The sequence below is a fragment of the Arachis ipaensis genome, chromosome B3 (genome assembly GCF_059453495.1).
Source record: "Arachis ipaensis isolate K30076 ecotype BB chromosome B3, ASM5945349v1, whole genome shotgun sequence".
Lineage (NCBI taxonomy): Eukaryota > Viridiplantae > Streptophyta > Magnoliopsida > Fabales > Fabaceae > Arachis > Arachis ipaensis.
In genome coordinates, this window is record NC_142438.1 from 2,934,703 (window position 1) to 2,946,714 (window position 12,012).

The 12,012-nt window shown below is 31.8% G+C and overlaps 2 protein-coding genes across 3 annotated transcripts; one reads left to right on the forward strand and one right to left on the reverse strand.

Moving 5' to 3' along the window:
• Nucleotides 1-2,000: 2,000 nt before the first annotated feature.
• LOC107629262 (lactoylglutathione lyase family protein / glyoxalase I family protein) lies at nt 2,001-4,355 on the reverse strand. Of its 2 annotated transcripts, none has more exons than XM_016332009.3 (9): nt 4,225-4,355; nt 3,823-3,942; nt 3,662-3,723; nt 3,239-3,299; nt 3,003-3,082; nt 2,850-2,920; nt 2,666-2,755; nt 2,440-2,562; nt 2,001-2,214 (listed from the first exon to the last, which is right to left on the reverse strand). In XM_016332009.3, exons 2-8 carry the CDS (start codon nt 3,913-3,915, stop codon nt 2,462-2,464), a joined length of 558 nt encoding a protein of 185 aa, XP_016187495.1. In that variant the 5' UTR covers nt 3,916-3,942; nt 4,225-4,355; the 3' UTR covers nt 2,001-2,214; nt 2,440-2,461. The 2 variants fall into 2 exon arrangements, with proteins under 2 accessions (XP_016187495.1, XP_016187494.1); XM_016332008.3 differs by having other exon boundaries at nt 4,031-4,315.
• Nucleotides 4,356-5,562: 1,207 nt separating this feature from the next.
• On the forward strand, nt 5,563-9,031 carry LOC107629260 (putative CoA ligase CCL7). Its single transcript, XM_016332004.3, has 6 exons — nt 5,563-7,083; nt 7,878-8,067; nt 8,163-8,308; nt 8,418-8,485; nt 8,556-8,658; nt 8,738-9,031. Exons 1-6 carry the CDS (start codon nt 6,070-6,072, stop codon nt 8,849-8,851), a joined length of 1,635 nt encoding a protein of 544 aa, XP_016187490.1. The 5' UTR covers nt 5,563-6,069; the 3' UTR covers nt 8,852-9,031.
• The last annotated feature ends 2,981 nt before the right edge of the window (nt 9,032-12,012 follow it).

A 12,012-nucleotide genomic window follows, 5' to 3' on the forward strand; every position in this document is an offset into this window, starting at 1 on the left:
ATAATAATTTAACTTAAAACACTTATTACTTGTTATTTAATTAGCGAGTATTATTAGAACAAATTAAGTCAATTCATAGAATGATATAATATATAGAAAGTATTAGAGCATTTGATAATGTAATTATAATTTGTTTGACCTCGTCTACCGGCTGCTACAACATACATACAAACTTGTGAACCAAAGTTATTACATCTGTGAGAACCTTCGATCCTTAATAGCTTGATGTTAACACATATTATTCCACTTAATTTAACTAATGATGGATTAATTAGTTGTCAACCAAAGAGAAATATACATTAATATTTTTAATTAGGTCTTAACTCTTAAGAATCATCCAGATGTTGGACTCTATTGACCATTGTCTGCGACTTATTCATAGTCTAATTTGTTTCATTCTTCATTGGATACACACTTTCAATTTCAAGTTTTCAAACCTGTTCATGCATGACGAAATAAGGTGGAAAATGTGTGTGTATGTGAAGTGTAATCCAATACATAATAAAAGTATGTATTCATGGATTAAAATGTTATAAAATTATGTTCATACTGAATGGTAAAAAAGCAAACCAAACAAAAATTGACTCGAAGAAATGGCTTCATATGTAATTAGATTGATTGGACTGACATGTAAGAGTAGCCTTGTTGAATGTTGAGGATTTTACTTACATTCGACAGGTCAAACTGTTGCATTGACTTTCTGATTGTGAACAGATATATAATCATCATTGGTGTTGTCTCTTCATTCTGAAGAAGACAAGTTTACATTCTGAAACAACAAACAACAAGGAAACAAACTTCAATTCCCGCATTACTTTTATCTCTTCTTCAATAAATTCTTTGGTTACATACTTATTAGCTACCATCTTTTATATATATATGACGAAAAAATAAACCAAAAAAAAATCTATATTTAAAATTTGGAGTCGTTTCTTAAGACTCAAACTTTATGTCATAGCCCAAGACTTAACCTAAGTTTATGAATTGCTAATATACAAGACAAGATTCAAACCATAAACAACAAAAAAAGAAAATAAAACTTAAACCTATGATTTAAGGAAAAAACCTCTTGTGGGTGAGGTTCGTACCAATAGTAAATACATTTGTCTCTTAAGCTGCGTTTGTTTCTAAGAACAGAATAGGATAAGACACTGAGAACAGGATAGAATAAGACACTGATGGACAGAGACACTAATTTGTGTTCTTGTATTCTGTTTGATGATAAACTAGAACAAATTATGAAAATTCAATTTATTCTCATTTTTTTCATTCAAAAATTTTGAGATAAAAAATATAACAATAAAAAATATAATTATGAAAAATTAACAAGAATAATAAAAGAAAAAAAAAGTTGTGTCTTTTGTTAGTGTCTCCGTGTCCTTTCTGTCAGGATGGACACAAAATATACTAATTCAGTGTCTCTCGACACATTGTCTTTGTCCATATCTCCTCTGTCAAATACAATTTTATGTCCCAATATCTCCTCTGTCAAATACAATTTTATGTCCCAGTATCCCTGTCTCAATGTCCTGTCTATGTAAACAAACGCAGCCTTAAACATTGGTGCACCGCTTGGAGTCTCTTGTTGAAAAAGAGAGGATCTAATGTGAGTGGAGGGGGGGGAGCGTGTTGTGTTGACCAAAACAAAAAAGAGAACCCAAGAAAAAAAGGCCTACTCTTTTTGGTTTTAAACAGAGAATGTTGCTGTCAAAAAACCACATCAATGCTCTTAGAACCTTGTCCAAAAAAAAAACATGGTCTTTCAACTCTCTCCCAAAAAGGAAAAAGAAAAGTGGTCTTAAAACATTCATACACAACCCTCCCCCCTTTCCCCTTCTTTTTTTTTAAACCAGGTGATTAGTTAGCAAAACCCTTTTTATTGTTATTTGCAACAGCAGTATTTGAATTTAGACCTGTAGATGCTACTTTAACCTCTCACTAACATTGAAAGCTATTATCACATGTAATTATATGGCATTTGGAAATAACGAGCATAAAGATTAACAACAGAATCTCTTTCGGATTTTTATTTCGCAGAGAGAACACAACACAATCCATGGTTACTTCTGTTACGTGTGACTACAAATTATTTATATATAGCTCATGGAAAGTTTAAGAGAAACTGCTACAACTTCAAAACCAATCTCACACAGAAGCAGTGGTCCCAATAAAATGTGCCGAGAGATGGATCAAACCGTTTAACAAAAGCTGAGCCTGCAACATAATACCACAAGATTTTATTCCAAATTCATCATTAAGCAAATAAACTAAAAACAGCAATTCACCAAAAATACTAGTCAAGACAGAAAATACAAGGCCGTGCAACGGTGACCTCATAGTAGAACTGTTAACTGTATAAATAATCTAGCAAGAACTCAGTAACAACAACAATAGGCTTTGTCCCATAATTGGATCGCCTACATGGATAACATAACATACCTGTAGTTGATGTTGCATTATCTTAAGAAGCAGCTTGTGTTACAGTTCCAATTGTTTTTTGGTCAAATATTTCAATCCAGTAACCATCAGGATCCTTGATAAAGGCTATGCCTTTCATTTTCCCTGCAGAAAATTATTGAAAAGAATTTGTTTATAAAATTGCAATCATTTATTCATGGCATGGCCTCTGGGAACTGAAATGAATGTGAACTGAGAAGATCATTACCATCATCTGGCTTCTTAACAAACTCGACTCCTAGACTCTGAAATCTTTCACATGCCTTGTAGGTGTCATCGACGGTTATCCCAATGTGCCCTGCAAGAAAGCAACAATAACACTAAGCACTTTTTCAAGAAATGGAGTCAAATGAGTAACCAGGGAACAAAAAGAAAAAACAGATGTTACATACCAAAGCCACGAGGTTCAGAATTTCCATTGTGGTATCCTTTGAACTCTGGATCACTTTCGGTACCCCAATTACTGTACATTGTTTCACTGTTAGATAATATTCATTGAGACTGAAACAAAGAACATTTCTTTTTATAAAAGTGGTATTCCTTACTGTGTCAATTCAATCGTAGCCTTCTGAGAAAACGTCCAAACTGTTCTATCAACTGGATTACCGGGAGCTTCTGCCGTATTCTAAACAAGAAAAGATATAAAATAAGATCAGGAACATATCCATGAATATAAGAACTAAATGCATATTTGCAAATCCAGTGTGCCATTTCATTTCATGCAAGTGTGCAATCAAATTTTCGATAGTAAAGAGGTGCCGAAAAACAGCATTTCACATACCTCATAACCCATAAAGTATAAGCTGAACTTCATTTCTGGAAAGTCCAATCTCTTAAGCAACCTAAACCAACCAACAGATTATCATCAGATTTCACTAAGCGGTTGGTAGCAATATCAATCTCAACCAAAGATGAAATTCACAATCAAATTCAGTTTTGTTCTTATACATAATACTAGTTGCAAAGCCATGAAATACTACCAATGCAAATTTCTTAAAAAAAGTACTTTTAGGTTTAGCAGAACTAGAAGTGGATATCTATTTACTACTCCAAAAAAAAAAAAGAAACTGATATTGTGTACGAGTTAAAACCATATTAGTTCTGCACAAATTAGTAACAGAAACAACTGAAGTCCATGTTCAACAACTAACAGATAAACAATCCAAGCTAAGAAATAAGTTAATATTTAAAAGAATGCACTTACGACATGCCCAAAACGCGAGAATAAAAATCAAGGCTCACTTTGGGGTCTTTGATTCTAAACATCTGCAATTGGAACACCACATAAAACAAAATCCAAACACCTGATTAAAACAATAAACGATTTAAAAAACTGAAATTTAGAAATTTAGAAAAAAAACTCACAGTTTGCTGCATGAAGTAACCCTTAGTAGCTGGGTCAGGGGTAGCAGTAAGACCAGGGTTGTTAGCTGGTAACTCCTTCGGTTCCGAAGCCATTGAGAACAGACGAAACCCACTGAATTTCTGCAACAAAAGAAAAGGGAAAAATGGGGTTAGCGCTTAGAGCTTAGGGCATTGAAGGATTGGATGAAAAAGATGAAACTTTTGGAACCTTTGGTTTGTGGGTATGTGAGAGTTGGAAAGGGATTGAATTGGGAGAGAGGAAAAATTGGGGTTTGGCGATGAATCGGTGAAGGGGAAAGCGGTATAAGGTTGTGGCGAGAGAAGAGAAAGGTGCCATTGTTAGATTTTTGGTACTTATATACGCGAGTCAGTGAGTGAGTGAGTGAGAGTGAAAGGAATTACCTTTGCTAGCTTGTGATGTTCGAATCAGATGAGATGATGAGAGAAAGCTAGAACAAGTGGAAGTGAGTGCAAACACGATCATGAATATACCTGTTCTCTGCATTTTATTAATCTAATTTAATTTTATAAATAATAAGTGCATAAAAATTGTTTTTTTTTATATAAAAATGATAACCTTAATAAATTGGTATTATTTGTTAGCTAAAAAAGGCTTTTTATTTTTTATTGTAGGACAAGTAGTATTTTTTAATAATGTCAAAATTTAGTATATTTTTTTTTGTATGAATATTACAAATTTAAATATTAGATTTGTGGTTTTTTTTTTTTTAACTTGCAAATCTGAAAGTCAGATTTGTTTTCTAACACAAAAAATATTTTTGAACGAATCTTCCAATTTAGGTTTGTTGAAATTTTTTTATGTTTTTTTATCCAAAATCAATCCTTAGAGGGAATTTGGTTTTTTGAGGGTGATAATAAAAATTTCCACAAATAAGTCATTTTTATTGTTGTTTTATAAAATTGTATATGACATTTTTATCTCATATTTTCACTTCATAAGGCTTCTCATTCAATTTTTTTTAAAGTCATTGGAACTTTTTCTTTGTTGGAGAATCTCCCCTTTCTTCTTCTATTCTATTTCAAAGAGTAACTAGAATTAATTCAATTACGTTTTTATCTTTCAATTGATTTTTTTTTTATTCTCAAAGGAGAAATTTTTTTTTTACCAAATATATGTGGATCCAATTACAATTTTTTAATAAAAACAATAAATTTTTTCGACCAATCCTTTTGCCCTCATCCCATTCTTCGAAAATCAAAAAGATCTTTTTGAATTAAGTTTAAATTTGTTTGTTTGGAATCTGTACTTTCTATTATATTTTACTTTTTTTTTTTTATCATTTTTTAAGTCTCACAAGTTTGATCTTGTAAACTCTGATCCATTTTCTCATTAAGCAAAAAGTATTGTAAACTCTGATCCATTTTTTCATTAAGCAAAAAGTATGAAATAAAATTAAAAGTATTGTGTGAAAATTTTGATTTTTTTTCTCCTTTTCTATTTCTATCTCGTAGGTAGGGTTTGAAATAATAGATAACTTTTTTTTCTGTATGAATCAATATTATTACTTTACAATTCCTTCTTGATACCTCTCAAAAAAAATTTTAAAATTAAATCTCAAATTGATAGGTTAGTGTAAGCTTATCCATATAGTTATGCACCTTTTAAATCTATTTTTCTAAAAGATTCCGACTTGATTTATAGTTTTTAATAAAAAAAAAAAATTCCATTTTTATAAGAAATACACCAACTCTCTATAACTATGCATAACACACTCTTCTAATTCATTACCAAAAAAAGAAAAATAGCCGCAAAAAAATGTATTGTGATTTGTATTTTGATGATGCCATATAAACACAAGAAAGCAACCTTTCCACATAATTCCAATGCACTAAGCCATTAGTTCTCGTTCTCAACGTCAATATTCCTTATCATCATCTCTAATCTCTTGCCAAATAATCATCCAATTTTATTGGACTTTTTCTTTGGTCGTCTTAATAATAACTTATTCCTTAGCTTGTCACAAATGGCTAGTATTCATTTTCTTTCTAAATACACATCACCATATTAAATCTTTGACCTTGGTGTTTATCCAATTTTTTGGTATTAGATGTCGTAATTTCTTCACTAATGGTTGATTAATTCATCATGAACTCCATAACACAAAAGCCACAATCCATAACTCATCAATGAATGAATACCTTGCGACCTAACTAACAAAAGATAAATGCTATTTGCGCACATTCAACAACTCACTCTCTCTCTCTCACACACACACCACCACCACCATGCAGCGATCCGGTTACGGCGCCGACGGAATATATAGGTCCTTGAGACCTTCCTTTTCCCTTCCCAAAACCACCACCTCCCTCACCTCCTTCCTCTTCCAAAACACCACCGCCACCTCCTCCTCCGCTTCCAAAACCGCCTTCATCGACGCCGATACCTCCGAAACACTCACCTTCCGCCAACTCAAAACCACCGTCGCCAAGCTCTCTCACGCCCTCCTCCGCCTCGGCCTCAAAAAACACGACGTTCTCCTCATCCTCGCCCCAAACTCCATCCACTTCCCTATCTTGTTCCTCGCCGCCACCGCCATCGGCGCCGTCGTGACCACCGCGAACCCTCTTTACACCGTGACGGAGCTCTCCAAACAAATAAACAACTCCAACCCGAAGCTCGTGGTCACAGTTGCAGAATTATACGAGAAAGTCAGATCCTTCAAGTTCGAATTGCCCGCAGTGTTAATCGGTTCCGAAACGACACCAGAAACAATCAATTATAGTCGTTTAATGGAAGAAGTGGCAGGCGAGAATGAGTTACCAGTAAACGACGTGAATGAAGACGATACGGCAGCGCTTTTGTATTCTTCGGGAACGACGGGAGTGAGCAAGGGCGTGATTCTGACGCACGGGAATTTCATAGCGGCTGCGTTGATGATTGGAATGGACGACGATTACGTGGACGAAATTGAGGGAGTAAACGACAGCGTGTACCTCTGCGTTTTACCGATGTTCCACGTATTCGGGTTGGCGGTTATCTTGTACGCGCAGCTTAGAAGAGGGAGCACGGTGGTGTCCATGAGGAGATTCGAGTTGGAGAAGTTTCTAGAAGGCATTGAGAAGCACAAGGTGACGAACCTTTGGGTTGTGCCTCCGATCCTGCTTGCGATGGCCAAGCACAGCGTTGTGGATAAGTATGACGTGTCATCGTTGAGAAGGATTGGTTCCGGTGCTGCTCCTCTTGGCAAGGACTTGATGCGAGATTGTGCCAACCGTTTTCCTCATGCTGCTCTCATTCAGGTCATCATATATAACATTACTATTAAACTCATATTTAAATTTTAATATACTCATAATCCAAGTTACCATAGATTGTCTAAGCTGCTAAGGTGTTTTTACCAACAATAACAAGTTCATTTAGGCCAAAGAGAAAGAGTGAGTAGTTTAGGGTGAAGACTGAACAAGTTGTGTGGACTAAACTAATTCCGTATTACAACTGTACAAGTCATTTACGCAATGCAACTTTGGTTGGTTGTGTGGACCATCTTGAGGCAAGAATTTTGTTGCTTAAAGTTTTTCTTTTTTTTTCTTATGGTATTTTTGAAGCCCAATAGTCTTGATAGAGTTAAAGGTTAATTTGTTACAAATCTAAATTTTATTTAAGAATTTGTGATTGTTAACGGTCTTCTATATATAAAGTTAGATTTGACATTGGTTTAAGTATACGTGTGAATTGATCGTTCAATTACCATATTAGATTTTCCTAGTCACTTATTATGGTTGGCTAATTCTTCAATTATGATAGGCATACAATAAAATTAATTACTAATATTAAATATATGTTAAAATATAAAATATATATCGAAAATGAATTAAATACGTGGCTAATTTTAGTATAAAAATAAATTTATGCTAATTCTTTAATATTGAATTAGTTTAATATTGACAATGAGTAATAGCTCAAATGGCATAGTCTCTCCATACTCAATTAAGAGGTTGCGGATTCGAGTTTCATATCTTTAGTAAAAAAAAAAAGAATTAGTTTAATATTGAGTTATTAATGCTCTGATTTAGTATTTGTATCGTAATTCCAGGGGTATGGGATGACAGAAACTTGTGGCATTATTTCTGTGGAGAATCCAAGAGCAGGGGTTCGTCATAGTGGTTCAACTGGAATGCTAGTTTCTGGAGTGGAAGCTCAAATCATGAGTGTTGATACGAACAAGCCCCTTCCCCCTAAACAATTGGGTGAGATTTGGGTACGGGGTCCAAATATGATGAAAGGTACACATTAATTTCTTTATTAATTATTATATATTATGCCAGAGTCAGACTCAGACTCGTTAATTTTTAATTTTATTTGGTAAAACAAATTTCAGGTTATTTTAAGAATCCAGAGGCTACAAGATCAACTATAGATAGCAAAGGGTGGGTACATACCGGAGATCTTGGATATTTTGATGAGGAGGGTCAACTTTATGTTGTTGACCGTCTTAAAGAACTCATCAAGTATAAAGGTCTTCAGGTACATAACCATCCCATTAACTATAGATAATGAAATTATTAGTGATATTAAATAGATGTTTGTTATTCATTATTATATATGGTAATTAACTTTGTTAATATTAATATAGGTTGCACCAGCAGAACTTGAAGGACTTCTCGTTTCTCACCCTCAAATATTAGATGCTGTTGTCATCCCGTAAGTAACAATTAATATTTAATTATTATGCTAATAATTGGGTTAATTAATTAGTTTAATTTGTGTTTAGATATCCGGATGATGAGGCTGGTGAGGTTCCAATTGCCTTTGTTGTTCGTTCACCCAACACTTCACTCACTGAACAAGATGTTCAGAAGTTTATTGCTAATCAGGTTAATTAACATAAACATTGTTATTGCTAATCAGTTTTTAATTGATCCTATCTGAATGGTTGGAATGTGTGCATTGCAGGTTGCACCATTCAAAAGATTGCGAAGGGTGACATTCATCAACAGTGTTCCTAAGACAGCTTCAGGAAAAATACTCAGAAGAGACCTCATAGCAAAAGTACGATCCAAAATATAGAAAGATATTCTAAACCATTAAATTTCCATTGAGTGTTGATTTATAACATTATAAGCACTCTGTACTAGTAGAAATAAGATCAACAAAATTTCAATTTGCTTGGATAAGGACTTCCAACAAGGAGTTAATAAATTTTGTATGGTTTAATAAATTAATTAATTCTTTCAATACCAAAATAAAGCTTGTTTTCTTCTTTTGTGTTTTGGTAATTACATAATAATTAACATTCTTCTGGATATAATTTGTTTGAAATATTGTTAAGAGCAATGCTAGGGGGACAGCAACTTTTGTGATTAGTAGCCATCAAATAGTCATCAATGATGATTTAATAGTGTGAGATTGGTGTGAGATTTCATCCAATGGCTCACCTTTCTTTGTTGGTTACATGTTGGCCAAAATTCAATAAAATTGCTGACCCCCTAGACTTTTCCTATTGTTAATATGGAGTTGTTGATTCTATGAATTGACGAAGTCATCGTCGGGTAATTTGGATTGTCATCAAATCACATTGCAATTTCTCCTCCAATTGCATTGCCTGAACTTTTGTGGAAACAATATATATTGAAAACTATAATATCAAGATGCAATATATATTAATTTCATATTTCATATGTGTAAAAATTTGATAAGCGTAAGTACACAATTGTATAAAAATTGGTGTTATCAGATATTGCCCAAAAATTTCTTAAAAAAGTTGTTAGAAAAATCAAAAGATGTTACAAGTGATACACGAATAAAGAATCTAAGAATGAAATCTATATATATATATACAAGTTGTATCTAAAGACTCAGCCTTGTTCCAACCTGTGTGAATATGTACGGAGAGTATACTCATATCGTTCTCTATGTCGGGTACCACCACATCAAGAGAGAAGCTAGTAAAGATACTATGATACATAAGTAGTTAATGATTGTTCAAATATAATCACTAATAATTAATAATATTAATTCATAGATAATGACACCAGGCCAGGAATTAAAGCTTAGAGATCAATCTTTTTGCAGTTTTGATGATAGATCAATCTTTCTCATGAGATATGCTAATTAGTTAATACAAGAAAACATAATATCGTAGCGGGTCGAACTTGTTAGTAATTAACTAATTAAACAAGCTACACTTATCAATAAATTTGTTATTAGTTTAATAACTAATATGACCATATTTAGTCCAAAACAAAAAGTTCAATTACAAAAAAAAAAGAAAAAAAAATACTCTTTGAATTGACATGAACTCATGAGTTAAACTCGATTTAATATAAATTAAGCTAGTCTTGGGACAATAAATAAATAGCGGCTATTTTCATAAAAAGTGAAAATAATATTGTAAATTATTAAATGACTTATTTATATATTTAGTCAAACATAAAATAATTCATAATATCGTATATCCGAAAGTAACCAACTAAACAAATAAATACATATATTTTTAACATAATACACAAATGGTACAAATAATATTAGTAGATATTATAAAATATATAAATTAAAGAAACTGAAGATAAAGATTACCTTTTAAGACCTTTGTATCCGAGGCTGCTGTATTGAAGTTGATGATGATAGCCAACAATACATGGCATTTACCTGCAAATGCACCGGCACCTTAGCCATTTCCACATATACTTTATTACTTCTTATTTTTTCTTTTTCTAAATGAAATGTTGTCGAGTAAAAAAAGGCATATGGGAAAACCCAAGTAAAGTGCAGGTGCAAATGCAGATAAAGGCCACATATTGGTGCACGCAATTGTATATGACGGCTAAGTGAAGGAGTGAAAGAGAGAAAGAAAGTTGAGATATGTGATTCCATTGGTAAGAAAGAATTGCTACTTAAATATATATACACTCGTGATCAGAATAATTGGTTACCACACGTGATTTTTTTTCATCATGTGACCCTAATAGTCATTTATGATATTATTATGGTTTTTTACGGTGGCAAATTACATGTATTCAGGCCAATGATTAATAGCTCAAATAACATAGTCTTCTCATACTCAATTAAGAGGTTGCGGGTTCGAGTCTCATATCTTTGATAAAAAAAAAAATTACATGTATTCAGTTTTTATTATAAAAAATATTTTGCACGATATACTAATTACATATTTTTATTATTATATATTTCTATATATATTGTTTTTAAAGTAATCAATTACTAAAATAGCTAAAATTCTTATAAATAAATAATTAAACTTTTAATGAATAAAAGAATTATTCACCAATATATTTTGTATTTTTATTTGTATTTTAATTTAAAAATAAATTTAATTTGGCTATATTATTTATAAAGTTCAATTATGTTCCTATGACTTTGAGTTTAAATATGAATCTAATTTAATTATATTTAAAATTATTGGTATTTTGCTAGACAGAATTAAATTTAGAAAAGTTGAATAAGTCCAATGTTACTCGTATTTATTATTTCCTTGTTTTACTATATATCAATATCTAAATATCTAAAATAGTTTCTAAAACATATAGGATAAATTAAAGAATATTTGGAACCAATTGGAGTAGACACTGTCTATCTATCTAAAAAGGATGGACAGATTTAGAGGGTGCCCTTTTCCATAGAATTTTCGACAACTCCTTTAATGTAATTTTATACTAATTATAGTAGTATGCGAATGGAAAGGAAGATTTCAAATTTTATTCTTTTTTAATTTTGTTAAGATATTGTTAAATTTTAAAATTAGGATTTTTTTAGTGGGAGTAGTTTAACTTTTTTTTTCCTTTACTTGTGGACTTTAGTTTCTTTGTTTAATATTTTGTCGTATCTAAAAAATATTAAGATATGATTTGATTAATATATAATTTAATAATTTTTTAATTAAATTTATTAAATAAAATTTAGTTAAATATATTAAATTATATAATATTTATTTATTAATTTTACATAAAAATAAGTAAATATCCGTACGTTAGTTTTCATCTAATTAATATACTAGTTAGTTAATTACTAAAATCCCTCCCTTTATATTAGTTTCTGGATGAGTGGTGGCTAGCTAAAAGCCTCAAAGGCAAATCTTTTGTGCTAATAAAGCAAAAAAGAGAGCAGATAAAAATGGTCATTAGAGGTTGATTTGATTGTGATTTAGATTTAGATTAGATAAGAATCTGAGAAGATCTGTATTGCTATTTTTAGTGGTGTGACGAGAAAGATTA

Excerpts from the sequence above, each read along its gene's own strand:
- LOC107629262 (XM_016332008.3), bottom strand. The coding sequence starts at position 4,159 with ATGGCACCTTTCTCTTCTCTCGCCACAACCTTATACCGCTTTCCCCTT. Across the intron at positions 3,300-3,661 it reads TCTCGCGTTTTGGGCATGTC|GTTGCTTAAGAGATTGGACT; the intron begins GTAAGTGCATTC and ends TGGTTGGTTTAG. Across the intron at positions 2,756-2,849 it reads TTCTGAACCTCGTGGCTTTG|GGCACATTGGGATAACCGTC; the intron begins GTATGTAACATC and ends GCTTTCTTGCAG.
- LOC107629260 (XM_016332004.3), top strand. The coding sequence starts at position 6,070 with ATGCAGCGATCCGGTTACGGCGCCGACGGAATATATAGGTCCTTGAGA. Across the intron at positions 8,068-8,162 it reads GGGTCCAAATATGATGAAAG|GTTATTTTAAGAATCCAGAG; the intron begins GTACACATTAAT and ends AACAAATTTCAG. Across the intron at positions 8,659-8,737 it reads AGAAGTTTATTGCTAATCAG|GTTGCACCATTCAAAAGATT; the intron begins GTTAATTAACAT and ends TGTGCATTGCAG.